Source organism: Cyprinus carpio, chromosome B25 (assembly GCF_018340385.1).
Source record: "Cyprinus carpio isolate SPL01 chromosome B25, ASM1834038v1, whole genome shotgun sequence".
Classification (NCBI taxonomy): domain Eukaryota; kingdom Metazoa; phylum Chordata; class Actinopteri; order Cypriniformes; family Cyprinidae; genus Cyprinus; species Cyprinus carpio.
In genome coordinates, this window is record NC_056621.1 from 18702569 (window position 1) to 18717828 (window position 15260).

At 36.0% G+C, this 15260-nt stretch overlaps 1 protein-coding gene across 1 annotated transcript; it reads right to left on the reverse strand.

The window, feature by feature from the left end:
• Window positions 1-2138: 2138 nt before the first annotated feature.
• LOC109051146 (pleckstrin homology-like domain family A member 2) lies at window positions 2139-3405 on the reverse strand. Its single transcript, XM_019068701.2, has 2 exons — window positions 2813-3405; window positions 2139-2451 (listed from the first exon to the last, which is right to left on the reverse strand). Exon 1 carries the CDS (start codon window positions 3358-3360, stop codon window positions 2839-2841), a length of 522 nt encoding a protein of 173 aa, XP_018924246.1. The 5' UTR covers window positions 3361-3405; the 3' UTR covers window positions 2139-2451; window positions 2813-2838.
• Between the last annotated feature and the right edge of the window lie 11855 nt (window positions 3406-15260).

Sequence of the window (15260 nt, forward strand, 5' to 3'; positions counted from 1 at the left end):
AATAATTCTTGTTATTACTGCCATTATACAGAGACACAGTGGAGGCACAATATATATATATATATATATATATATATATATATATATATATATATATATATATATATATATATATATATAAATTATTCATAAATGAAGTTTAAAAATTGCGTTCTGAATATTTTAATTCATTCATTTTATTTGAAAAATCAATATGAAAATTTCTTTAAAAAGTTTTTTTTTTGTATTAAACACACTTAATAAAATGTTTGATAAATAATAATAATAATAATAATAATAATAATAATAATAATAATAACAAACATTAAAATGGAATTTAAATAAATTTCAAATTTGTGTCCTAAATATTTGTTTACTAAATACACTTCATTAAATACTTCATAAAAGAAATATGTGTTCTAATTTTCCTAAATATACTAAATAAAATGCTTCATAGGAGAAATAACAGAAAAAGGTGTCCACTTTTTATTTAATAAACTAAATAAAATGCATAATAAATAAGTAAAACAAGTAATTTGTGCCCTCAATATTTTTAAATTAAATAATCCCAACAGAATTCTTGATAATAATAATAAAATTAAAAAAATGTCCAAATTGGTATATTTTTTATTAAATACACAAAATCACCTTAATAGAAATGTGTGCCCTAAATATCTAAATAATTAATAAATACACTTAATTAAATACTTCAAATCTTAATTTTCCTTAATATGCTCAATTAAACGCTTATTGAAAAGAAAACATGTCTAATTTTAATTTAATGTCTCATAAAAACATTTGAATTCAAATTTGTCCCCTAAATAGTAAGAGCAAGTACTCGAGGCCAAGCTGTATTTTGAATGTAATTGCAGCTTAATGCTATTTAGATGATATTCATAATATATCAGAGCTTTGTGCATATTTTTGTTTAATTAAACCACAAAAAATTATATATAGGCCTAATCAAAAAGTGATTTAGTAATCTCCGAAAATCATAGATGTGCCAATTTCATAAGAATCCAAAACATCTTATGTTACACACTGTTTTCATCCTCTTTTTTTTTATTTTTTATTTTAATGAGTCATAACAATAAAACTCAATTAGATGATTGAGGACCTTAAATAGCGATGACATATGCCTGGGTTTATGGCCCCGGGTTATAAATGTCTTCATGTAGATATCCGCACACTTCCAGACCTCCAGGCCCCACGAGAGAATACAAAGTGAACCTCAGGAGCCAGACATATTTCTTGACTGGATGCTGCTCCTTAGATCAGCGTGTCTCTTGTTACCGTATAGTAGCTGGATACCACTTCAAAGCCGAGCCTCCGTAATCTGTAAAGCTGTGTAACTCCACCGAGAACTCACTGACACTTCAACAAAACAACATAGACTGCTATATCTGCAGAAGTCTGTATTATCAGTTATCTTGACCTTTCAATACATTATATCTAAGAAACATCATTTGGATTTAGAAAAATAGGTTTTGTAGGAGTTTTAATGCTGTTGGAACAGATGACACACAGTTATAACGTAATGATGAGCGGTTTCCTGTAATCGCATGACTTATTGGATCTCAGTTTGATAAGACGGCGGCGTTTATTGTAGTTTGGGGTGGAGCACACATTTTATAAGCTTATCTACGCCTACACCTGTTCATAAGGGCAAATGTGAAGATTACAGCCGCAATAAAGCATCAAAAGGACACCTTCCAACGCTTGTGTTACATTTTAAGGATTTTTTATGGAAATGTTAGCGTGTAATAAACGTTGTCAGTGGGTGCGGCTCACAACAAGTCCATTGAGTTATTTATCTGAAATATCAAAATATCATTGCAAAGGCAAGTAAGTCTTCTAGAAATGCTATATTGTTTTTAGTTATAATGTTGTAACTATTGCATGAGGACTACAAGACTACAGCCACATCATGACATGAAAATTTTAAATATTGTATAAATTATTGTAGAACGATTTAAAAAAAATAAAGAGATTAGAAATAATAAATCATAAATAAATATTGTAACTGGTCACCATCACCTCAAGATAGTGCTTTTGCTTCAGAAATAATTGAAGATGTTCTAGAGAAAGCCACACACTATTATCTGCAATGTCACACTTTTGTAAACTTTGTTACTTATAAATGAAGTCCAAATACAAACTCCGTTTTATGCAAATTTATTTAAATAAATACACAGATCATGAAATAACTTAGTACAACATTGGTATTTGCAGCATTCCTTTGTAAAAATAAATAGATACATTTACATGTACATATCCGCAGCCTTGTGAAAGTTCAAGGGTTCAGTCTTGAGTGTTTTTGAGGGGTTTGCTGGTTGAAATCATTGCAGGTTTATTCCGAAGACCTTCACGGACCAGCTCAACGACAGTCCAGACTCTGAGCACATGGGCTTCTTTCAGACATCATCAAAGCTTCGCTTTGGTCCAAGCTTCAAGATTCAGTTCGCTGTATCTCTAAATGAATCAAAAAAGGAGAATTCAGTAATTCAGGTTTTCCTCTGTAAAACGATTCATCTATAACTAGCCAATTATGTCACACAAGTACTCGAAAAACATCTTTATTCAATAAATATTTACATTTCAATTGATACACTCTTAAAAATAGAGGTTCCAAAAGGGGGTTTTCACCAGTGTTGCTTCCCCAAAGAACCTTTCAGTGAGCAGCTCTTAAAAGAAACCTTTTTTTTTTCTTAGAGTGAAGAACATTTTAATAATCTAAAGAACCTTTTGTTGGAATGAAAAGGTTCCACGGATGGAACCATTGATGCCAATAAAGAAGCTTTATTTTTAAGAGCATAGGCAGATGATTTCTCACCATTTTTGGCTTGGATTGGAAACATCTCAAGGTGCTCTAGCCTTGCATCTCTCCTGCTGTCCCAGAGAAGTGTTCTCCGATTCCTGTCGCGTTTTAAAGTCCTGAATGGCTTTTCTGTTCTGAAAGTCAATCAGAGCCATTGTGATGACGGCATTCCAGCAGTTCTCCTCGCCCGGGCACCTGAAGTCAATCTCCTTATTGTCTGTGGTCACGATCGTGAAGTACACGAACTTCCCGGTGCGCTCCACACAGTCCACCTTCTTGATGGACTGCAGCTTGAGCTCTTTGCTCTTGTTCTTTTTCTGGTTGTCCGTGTAGATGTTCAGGCTGTCCGTGGTGAGGACGCAGGTCTTCCTCTTCCAGAACTGGAGGAGGTTGTCGCTCCTCTTCTCCAGCTCGCCTTCCTTCAGCACGTGAGAGATCTCGGAGCCCGTCATTACGGCGGCGCTTTTGGTAAAGCTCGGGTTCTGAACGAGGAGACAGGAGTACGAACGTCCCAGAGCTGCGTATCTCCGCTGAAGCCGCCGGCCGACGCTGTGCTTCTTCATGCGTGCGTAAAATCCAGGCAGACGCGAGTGAGATGCGGCGGAGACCGGCTCCGATTTTAAAGACCGCGTGCGCCCGTCCCCTCGTGACGGAGTATGAATGGAAGCGCGTGGGCGGCCGCGTTCCGGAGAAAACTTTACAGCTCTAACATGTCCGAACTTAGATTCTCATGCAATTGAAGTGATTTATGTATAATCTGAATCGATCACAAAATCGTCATTATTCTAGAATAATATAATACAACATAATATAGGCCAATGCAAAATAATAACATAAAGTCATGCATTTGCGTATTTTTAAATATAATGAATAATTATTGAATTATTATTTATTTATTATTTAGTAATAAAATATTACATATATTTAAATATAGAATAGGCTATATTTTATTTTATTTTATTGTATTTTATTTTTAAAGTGTCTTGCTTTCACAGGAATTTCAGTACTGTTCAGAATACACCCTAGGATGCAGCTCATGAGGTTGGTCCAGTCTGTGCAGAGATGGAATATAAACAAAAAAGCTCAAATATAGCAAAAGTATATATATATATATATATATATATATATATATATATATATATATATATATATATATATATATATATATAGTTAAAAATATTATAAATTACTTTTGAATTAAATATTTAAAATAAAATAAATATAGTACCAATTATTAAATTAATTAATTTTCAATTATAACCAACTGTTTTAGAAAAGTGCACAACCAAACTGTGATATAAAGAACACTGTGAAATATAAATTCATTTTAATAAAAATGAAAACTTTTTGCTGTTTTTTGTTATTTGTAAAATAAAGAGCAAATATAATTTTTCCCTCATTTAAAAAAAGACAGACTATAAAATAGACATCATCACATTAATTAAATATGTTAAGATTTGTATATAACAAATGTGACAGACAGACAAAGACAAGAAAACAGATTTTCTGTAATATAAATATTAATATTCATTTTGGTCATACCATGATGGTTATAAAGATATATAATAGGAGCTTACATGTGTATGGAGAGGATTTATGGGTGCGATACATTATGAACTTTTACAACTATTCTTTAAACACAGACTTGAGTAACTTATTAACGAAGTAATATGAAGTATGACTGTGTATATGTTATATGAAGTCATTTTCTTCCTATACATTTGTTTTTTTAAAACTGCAGTTCCACAATCCAGAGCGATGTAATGTACTGAGAGTATCATAAATGCTATCAAACATCCTTTGATGAACAATCTTACCCTTTCCTTTCATTTCCACTCCTCGTCAGTGGGCTGTATTATGGTTACAGCTGGGTGTGTGTGTGTGTGTGCGTGTGTGTGCGTGAGAGATGAGGTATGTCTGCCGGATGACTCACATCAGTCCCGTTTTTTCCTGCGGGAGGAGTCCTGCCAAACAAGGAGTGCTGGGATTTTGCCACCTCATTCTAGCTCTGGCCAGAGGTCACTTCTGATCCCATCTCAGCCATATCCTAATATGATCAATCATAACTCGTTTAGGATCAGAGGAAACCGTATTCTTTAGAGGGAGAACTTTTGGCTGCTTTTTCTTCTGGTTTGTTGTCCAACCTCACATTCCCATAAAGGCGTTTTGTCTCTAGGCTCAGTATGGGTGCCGGTGGGCGTATTTTGATTCCAGGCAGTGACCTCATTATCTGTGGGAAGTCATATCAAGGTTTTGGGACATCGGTGGGATGAGGGTTGGGATCTGAGAAAGGAAGTTTAGTCTGGTTTGGGAGAAATATGTTTCAGCAAGTTGGATTTTTCGGGTAATTTCCAAACGAATGTGCGAGGGACTTTTGTTTTGTGGCTTTGTAGAATTATTTGGACTTTATGCAGAATCTGGTTGAACTAATCAAGTCTGTTCAAGCCTAGTTCATGGCTGCCCTGTTTATGAATAACTACAATGATGTGATTCATACTGTACTCAGCCTCCACCTTTACTTCACAAAAGTTTCTTAAGTTTAATAGATCAAGCCAACGTTGCATAACTGTGTCACTGAATGTAGTGTGAAAAAAGAATCTACAGAATATGAAATTTTATAAATTAGTTAGAAAAAACTAAATTTTCTTTTATTAAAATTTAATATTTCTTCATGGAAAAAGAGTTTCACAGAAAAAAAAATGTTTATTGTTTTTGTAATATGAAAAGACATCATGTTAAATATGTAAAAATGTGTACATGCGTGTACAGTATTACCTACACTGAAAAAAAAAATGGACGTAGCAGGTCTTTGAAATTACAAAAATGAATTTTCATTTATATTTCTGATGTGAACATGTTTTAATCAAGTAGATTTCAGTTGTTCATTTTGAGTGTTGAATGCAGACATTTCTCTCACGTTGATTGAAAACTGACTGAATCGAAAACTCAATACGGAGGACAGTCCCGAGAGAGAAGAAATCGTTGAATAAAGTCTGATCATCATTTACACAGTCAATTCAAAGGACTTTTTTTTCAATGTAAGTATATAAAATATTTTACATATAACTCAATATAATCTAAAATATTTAAATTTAAAAAATATAAATATTTAAAGTATTTGATATATTTAAATTATAAATATATAATTAAATATTACAATAAGATTAATAATCATAATTTTTTTTTTTTTTAATGACCAATTCTGAGATGGTATCATGTCTGATGAGAGCAGGCTGCAGTGAAAGAAAGGCCTGAGCATCACAGTGCCACAACAACACTGCAGCTGTTACCTGACGCTTCTCAAAGCAGGATTCCTTGCCTGTCAAAGCCCTATCTCTGTCAAGAGCTCTCCTCTCCAATTGTTTGGGACAACTATTTTTGGCATCTTGATCACCAAGCTTGATCTCTCACAAAAAAGCTTTAGCTCTTTCCTCACACTCATAAACGTATGAACATACAGCATTGAGTCCCGTAGTTATTTGAAGCATTGTTCAGATAAGCCAGGTCTGACGAAGCCAGAGCAAGTGCAACTGTATCGTGGGAAAAAGAACAAATGGCACAAACGTCTAAGAGAGGCATGAGAAACTATTGTGAAACAATGCACAGGGATGAGAAGTGCTGACACATACGAGTAAAGAAGCCAAGTGCCATAACAAAGCCTGATAGCTCTTAATATAAACCTAATGCCATACAGGACTCCATAAACAAGTCACTGCGTGACCATTAAAATCCAGAAAATGCCTGAATAAATGATAATAGCATTTTTTGACAAAGCCATTGTTAAGGAGTATTTCATTGGTGGGACCTACTGAATGAATATGCCCCTTTATTGAAAAAATTGCTAATTTGTGAATAAACTCGAATAAATGAGGCATCTCGTTCATGAACAAGAATCTACTAGTGGACTGAATGAGAGTGAACATGTTGTTTGTTTAGCTCAGCATGTGAGTCAGTCTCACTATTCAAATGATGTCATATTTTTTTTTAATTGTTTAGTGATATCTCATTAAAAATGATTTTTTTTTTTTTTGGTTGATAAACTTATGCTGAGTGAATGAATCAGTTGACTTGCTCAAAAAGACACACTTGTCGCCATGAATCTTTTTGGTGAATGGTTCAGTGATTCAGTGACTCACTTGTCGCCACCTACCTGCCAACTATGATTTAACCTGCACTGGATGAATATGTGAACAAATCTTTTTGATGAATGGTTTAGTGATTCAATGACTTGTTCAACAAACACTCACTTGTTGCCACCATATTTTACTACAAAGTGAAACTCATACAGTGAAACTCATACAGTAGTCATTTCATTAATTTAATATTGACTGAAAAATACATATTAAAACTAACTTGTACGATCACTTGCATTTTTTCCTGATAACAGCAAAAAGAATTATAAATGTTTAAAAAAATTATTGTACAGATAAGAGTAATACATGAAAACTGTTATACATTTGTAAAAGGTCTACTTTTATTTGTATACAGTCACAATATCAACAAAACATTGTGCTTTTGTAAAATAAAAAAACAAACAAGGTACGCTTTCTGCATTCTCGAAACGAAATGAAACGAAAAAACTCAGCAAATACTTGACACACAGACGAGTAATATATCTAAAGAAAGCTTAAAGTGTCTAATTTTAAATTAAGTAAGTCATGTTCAAAACAAATAATTTCTCATAAAATAATCCGTATGAAACCAACATGAGGTACAGTCTTTCCCATCTAAACTCATCTATAATGTGGTTACGCCCATGCACATCACACTCTATATGATAATCATCCACGTGAAACCAGGCCTGAGATGCACGAATCGAATTGAGTTCGTATCGGCTACAATTTTTGTTGGGGGGGGTGGTGGTATCGGGGGGAGAAGACACCTTGTTAGGAATAAGACTTGAATTTTTCTCAGAAGAAGAGCATGATGCAATGCGCGGCTTAATCCAGCAGAGGATCTCATTCTGATGAGTCATCTATTTTTACTAAAATTAGTGTTATTGTGACATAAACTTGTACACATTCACTAGCTGAACTTTTCCCAAGCTATAATGCCAGACTAAAATATGTGAAATCGAGTGCAACATTTTGAAATATGATAGGCAGCCTTTCCTTGAATGTTGATCTGTAACCAGATCCCTACAGTCTTCTAACCAAAGACTCTTGTTTATCCCCAAGACGAGGCGGAAGTACAGGGGTGATCATGCTTTTTCTACTATTGCCCCAAGACTCTAGAATGAGCTGCCCACTTTTATTAGAATGGTTTCGTCTGTTGCTATATTTAAGTCTAAATTAAAAACCTATCTGTTCGATAAGGCTTTTAATTTTGGTTGAAGCACTCTTTATCCTTTTGTTTCATGTTATGATATTTTTTCCTTCCTCTTGGCTTTACTGCTTTTTATTTTTCATTGTCTTATTGGTGCTTTTAGTTATTTTATTGTAAAGCACATTGGTCAACTCTGGTTGTAGTAAATAGTGCTATATAAATAAAATTGCCATTGCCGTTGCCATCTGCATTTTAGCTCACATTCTCCTGAGATTTATTAAAGGGCATACTGATGCACAAAACATGATTTTTACTTCATATTTTTAACACTGCATTTGTAACTCAAGTAACATAATTTTAGTGACATTAGTAACTGTAATCAAATTACATAAATGTAAAATTTAACGCATTACATTACTGCGTTATCAGGAAAGTTACTGTGTAACGCGTTACCCAACTCTGGTCAATAAATCCATGAATGAATGGATTCACAAGATTTAAGTTACTGTAAAACCTGTAAAACCCCAATAAAATTTATGCTGAGAAGTTGACAAAATGGAGAAAGTGAAACATATGCTTTGTGAAGAAATTGTTTATGACGTAGAACACTATTATTGATGTTTTTAATAAGGAATAATAGCACTTGCACAGTTGGTCCAGTGGGTCCAAGTAAAGACATAGTAGAAGTTTCTACATCCCTATGATGCTGTAAATAAGCTGACACAAATCTAACTTATGGTTGGCACCACAGATGGCAGCCATGGTTTGTTGGTCCTTGGTACTTGTACGCTTTGTTTGTTTGTCCTGTCTTAAGTAATATTTTCCAGATCAGCTTTACTAGGAATGAACTCCTGTACATCAGAGATAGCACACCAAATAACTTTCTGCCAACATTTGAGCATTCAGATATTTTACTGGACATTTTAGTCGGAGGAGCTGCGTTCCTATACAAGTGCTCCAGGCGACACAAAAGAGGAAAGCACGGTGGCGCACTCATTAATTTCAGACAGTGCGGATTTAGGACAGTGCTGCCGAGCATTCATCTGGCGAATCTCCGCTCCCTAGCAAATAAATCAGAAGAACTACGATTCCTCACACGCACAAACAAGGACTTTTTAAACTCCGCTGTGCTCTGCTTCACGGAAACCTGGCTGAACGGAGCAATCCCAGACAGTGCGTTACATCTAACGGGCCAGCTGTTCAGAGCAGACCGCGTCGCCAAGTCATCGGGGAAAACAAGAGGCGGTGGATTATGTTTTTATATCAATGAAGGCTGGTGTACAGATGTGACAGTTTTAAAGAAGATGTGCTGCCCAAATTTGGAAGCTTTCTTCATTAACTGCAAGCTTTTTGAGTTTTCATCATTTATTCTGGTGAGTGTGTACATTCCTCCTGACGCGCGAGTGAGCATCGCACTAGAACTGTTGGCCGGTCAGATCACACACACAGAACAATGTTATCAGGACTCTTTCATGATCGTTCTCTGTGATTTTAATAAAGCTAATCTCACCTGTGAACTGCCTAAATATAGACAGAACATCACATGCCCCACCAGAGACAGCAATATACTGGACCACTGCTAGACTGTTTTAAAGGATGCACACCACTCTGTCCCCTGAGCAGCACTGGGACTCTCTGATCACTGTTTAGTTCATCTTCTACCAGCCTACAGGCAGAACCTCAAATCTGCTAAGCCTGTAGTAAAAACTGTAACGAGATGGACTGCTGAACAAGAGCAAGATTTACAGGCCTGCTTTGAACTTACTGACTGGAGTATTTTTGAGGCTGCAGCTACTGACCTGGATGAGCTTACTGACACCGTGACATCCTACATCAGTTTCTGTGAGGACATGTCTGTTCCCACCAGGACTTATTTAACTTTTAACAATGACAAACCTTGGTTCAGTGCAAAGCTCAAACAGCTTCGCCAGGCCAAAGAGGACGTCTACAGGAGTGGGGACAAAGATTTGTAAAAAAGGCCAAATACACACTGAATAGGGAGATAAGAGTGGCAAAGTTGGACTACTCTGAAAAGCTAAAACAACAGCTTTCAAGTAATGACTATAAATCAGTGTGGAATGGCCTGAAAGCCATCACCAGCTACAAGACCCCATCCCTCAGCACTGAGGCCAATCAACACCTGGCTGAAGACCTGAACGAGTTCTACTGCAGGTTTGAAAAGCAAAAGCTTGGTCTGACACCCAACACCCACTCTGACCATCTCACAGCACAGCCATCAACACCCTCCCCCTCCCTCCTAACCTATTGTTTCTCAGCCTGTACTCAAGATCTGTGAAGAGGATGTATGCAAAGTCTTCAGGAAAGCCAAAGGCCCAGATGGTGTCTCTCCAGCCTGCCTCAAAGCCAGTGCTGTCCAGCTATCATCCATCTTCACATTGATCTTCAGCAGATCCCTGGAGCTGTGTGAAGTCCCCTCCTGCTTCAAATGCTCTACCATCATCCCTGTACCCAGGAAACCAAAAATCACAGGACTTAATGACTACAGACCCGTTGCTTTAACATCTGTGGTCATTAAGTCATTCGAGAGACTGGTGCTGGGCTACTTGAAGGACATTACTGGACCCTTGCTGGACCACCTGCAGTTTGCTTACAGAGCAAACAGGTCCATGGATGATGCAGTCAATATGGGATTGCACTACATCCTCCAACATCTGGACAAACCAGGGACTTATGCAAGGATCTTGTTTGTGGACTTCAGCTCCACTTTCAACACCATCATCCTGTACACCCTTCAGAATAAACTCACACAGCTCTCTGTACCAACTTCCATCTGTCAGTGGATCACCAGCTTCCTGAGAGACAGGTAGCAGCTAGTGAGGCTGGGAAAACTCAAATCCAACTGGAGCTCCTCAGGGCTGCGTTCTCTCCCCCTGCTCTTCTCCCTCTACACAAATGACTGCACCTCTAAAGACCGCTCTGTCCAGCTCCTGAAGTTTGCAGACGACACCACAGTCATCGGACATCCAGGACAGCAACAAGTCTGCTTACAGACAGGAGGTTAAAAAGCTGGCTGTCTGGTGCAGTCACAACAACCTGGAGCTGAACACGCCCAAAACCGTGGAGATGATCGTGGACTTCAGGAGAAACCCCCCTGCTCTCCCCCCACTCACTATCATGAACAGCACTGTGGCTGCAGTGGAGTCATTCAGGTTCCTGGGCACAACAACCTCTCAGGACCTGAACTGGGACATTCACATTGACTCCATTGAAAAAATGGCCCAGCAGAGGCTGTACTTCCTTCACCAGCTGAAAAAGTTCAACCTGCCACAGGCACAGATGACACAGTTTTACTCGGCTATTATTGAGTCGGTTCTGTGCTCTTCTATAACTGTCTGGTTTGGGTCAGCCAGCAAATCAGATTTAAGAAGACTGCAACAGACTGTTAAGGCAGCAGAAAAGCTCATTGGTGTGCACTTGCCCAGTCTTCAGGACTTGTACAACTACAGAGTGAAGAAACGGGCAGGTACCATCATCAAAGACCCCTCTCACCCCAGACACAACCTGTTTGCACTTCTCCCCTCAGGCAGATGCTACAGATCTCTACGCACTAGAACATCTAGGCATAAATCTTTTCCCCCATGCCATCTCCAGCTTATGAACATACAACATATGAATCATTACCTGTGTTCTGTAATTCATTTCCATAAATCATTCTACGTCTTAAATGACTGCCTTTCTCAAGTATTATGTAAATACATATGCATATCTCTTTATTTATACTGTTCTATATAGAGTAAAATTGCACAAATCTGTACATAAATCAATCTACTGTTCCAGATTCATTCACATTATTTATTGCGAAGTCTTACTAATTTTATTTTATTTTTATTCTGTTCTCATGTCAGATGTGTATGTATGCATGTATGTGTGTAGGTATCAGGAGCACCTTAAACAAAAAAAACAAAACAAAAAAAAAATTCCTTGTGTGTTTGTGCACACCTGGCGAATAAAGCTAATTCCGATTCTGAAATTCTGATTCTGATTGTTAAGATTGTGAACGAAAAAGACTCACTTGTCACCACCTACTGGCCAACTATGATTTAACCTGCATGGAATAAATCCGTGAACAAATCTTTTTGGTGAATGGATCAGTGATTCAATGACTCACTCAAAAAATACTTAGATTTAATTAAAAATCCCCACAAATATAACTCATGGAACAGCATAGCCTATATTAGCACTCAATGTCAATATTGTAGCAATGTCTGAAGCACGGCTCTAAATCAAATTTGAAATCTTGTAGATTTCAGATGCTAAAGATAAAGGTGCATTAACTGGTTATTAAAAGGCACTTAGTGTTTAGTCTAAAACTTGCTGCTCAACATACTTTTGTATGTTGCAATTTACAATTTACAATTTATAAGACATACACATAAAAACTATAATATTTAAAATGAAAATCAAAAAACACACTCTCCACACTTACACCAAAAAAAAAAAAAACTTCCACTTGCTAATCAATCTATATCTGTAATCCATGACACTAATACCACTCCAAACTTGCATCTATGCATGCATGATATTGTTATTGCAAAGCCAGTTCAATAAGAAACATTATTTTTCTTAATATGCAAAATGCAGAGGAAAAAAAGGGAATGTCTCCATTTGCAACTAAGCATTAACAAACTTAACCAGCTTGCAGATGGCTTGCAGACTCATGCATGAATCAGATAAAGTCTACTACACCCTTCACACAAACTTTATTCATTTCAATCACACCCACTGTAACGTTCAGAAAGATTTAAGTCGGTGCGTCTCGGTGTTCTGAGCATAATGTGACTATAATATATTTTGCAAAGTCTGTAAAATCACTAAAGTCAATCAGAAAACGTATGGTTACCATTAAAAGATAGAATCATAAGTGTGCTATAATAAGTTGTGTGCAGCAGTATTAACAGAGTTCACACTGACAATATACAATGTTTAGGTACATATATGTTCCTTTTTATCTCTCTCAATCTTAGTTTTACTTTTTCACAATCCAAACAAGCTTTGCATACTTCGCATCTCACACAGCGAAGAGCAATGACATTGCAGAATGGTTACATAAACATGAATTGGTGAAAGAGGATCTGAACTGTTGGCCATTTTCATTTTATTCCCAGGTGAGAGTGATTTATGAAGTAGATTGTGGAAGACACTTAATCACTGGTTAAACCTAGGCTGGTTCCTCGAGTTTTATTGTAAGTTTCTTTGTATAGGACATGTCAAGCAAGTAATACTTTACTATTGTTTTAATATGAGCACATAATAAACCTTGACATTTTCATGAATTAATTAACATGACTCAACATTTATATCTGAGATTATTGCTGTGAAAGTCATTCTAGCTTCAGTGGTCAGTCATGAAGTGTGTGCAGATATTATGAAAGGCTAATTATTGATATTCGTACTTTTAATCAATTTAGAAAAAAAAAAAAAACTAATGGGATGATTCAACAAAAAAAATTAAAGTTTGGTTATCATTTACTCACCTTCATGTCAATCAAAACCTGCATGATTTTTTTTGCAGAACCCAAAAGAAGATCATTTGAAATAGGGTGAAAAAAAAAAAAAAGCAGGACTAGTCAAGTCAGGTCACCTTTATTTATATATAGGGTGACCAAATGTGCCATTTTCCCAGGACACGTCCTGGCCAGGATTTCTATATTGCCTAAAATATCCAGGTTTTGGCTTTGGTTTCCTGTTTAAATAAAAATAAAAATTTATAATTTACAAATTTCCTTTAAAGGTGACATATCATGAAATTCCTATTTGATACTGTAAAGCTGCTTTGACACAGTCTGTATTGTTAAAAGTGCTATATAAATAAGGTGACCAAATGTGCCATTTTCCCAGGACACGTCCTGGCCAGGATTTCTATATTGCCTAAAATATCCACGTTTTGGCTTTGTTTGCACTGCGCATACCAATCGTTATACTAAAAACTACCTCAAGAGCTCTAGAGAGCAGACAGCTTCTTGTGCTTTTGAATCACTCTCACGGTACTTTGATGTCATACACCGGTCGGTGTGCTCAGTGCTGCTTCAAGTCCAACACTTATATGTATACGTATTTGCATCGCTTTGACCGTTCTCTGTAGATCCCACCTTCTCACGCACCACGATTGGTTGATTGCGTACAATATCTGCATGTTATTGGTCAAACGATCATTACCTTCAGTAACCCTCTGGGGTCTAAGGGGTTTTTGGAGCCTGGAGAAGTTTTGACATCCCCTGACTTTTGTGCTTTTTTCAGTTGCTTATAAACATATACATGGCTAAAGTCTAATAACACTGTTATCAGTACAAACTAGGCTACAATAATATGTAAATAGCATGTATGTACATGATTGTGTTTTTTGAGAAAACAACGTTTATGCGTGGTTAGTGTAAAACTAAAATTTTGAAGTCACTAAAATAAGGTCATAAAACACCTAGAGAACATTTGTTCACAAGACTGTCAAACATGGACCTTGTAGCCTAGAATCTTTGCTTCAAAATGATGTGAAAATCATCTTGTTTACTCCCTCACAGAAAACAATAGATTGATTTAAATTTTCTAAGACACTTTTTGTTTCGAAAGGGCATAAGCGAGTAGGTGTGATTAACCATCAATATTAGTGTGGTTCACACCTGAGAAGACAAAGGCCCACATAATGAGCTGCATAGTGAGCCTTTCAGTCAGGTGTGTGACCAAGAGGGAAAAGTTACAAGAAAGAATGTGAGGACAAAATAAATGTATATTTTTTTAGGTTTGTAGTTTATTCACTTCACTTGCGAGTGCAGTTAAACAGTTTATTAGGAACAATCAAAGCTGACTTTCAAAGCTGAATATTTAGCATCATTACTCCAGTCACACGATCCTACAGAAAACATTCTAGTATACTGATTTGCTACTCAAAAACATTTGTTATTATTATTATTATTATTTTGATTAATTGAAAGAACATCATCGTTTGTAACAAGATTATTGTATTTATCATCACTTGTGTGCTAAATAAAAGTTTTAATTTCTATATATACTGACTCCCAGCTTTTGAATGTTATAGTGTATATTGTTACACTTGGAGTAAGACTGGAGTAATGATGCTGAATTTAGCTTTAATCACAGGAATAAATTAAATGTTAAAATATATTCAAATAGAAAGCAGTTATTTAAAATAGTAAAAACATTTCATAATATTACTGCTTTAGCA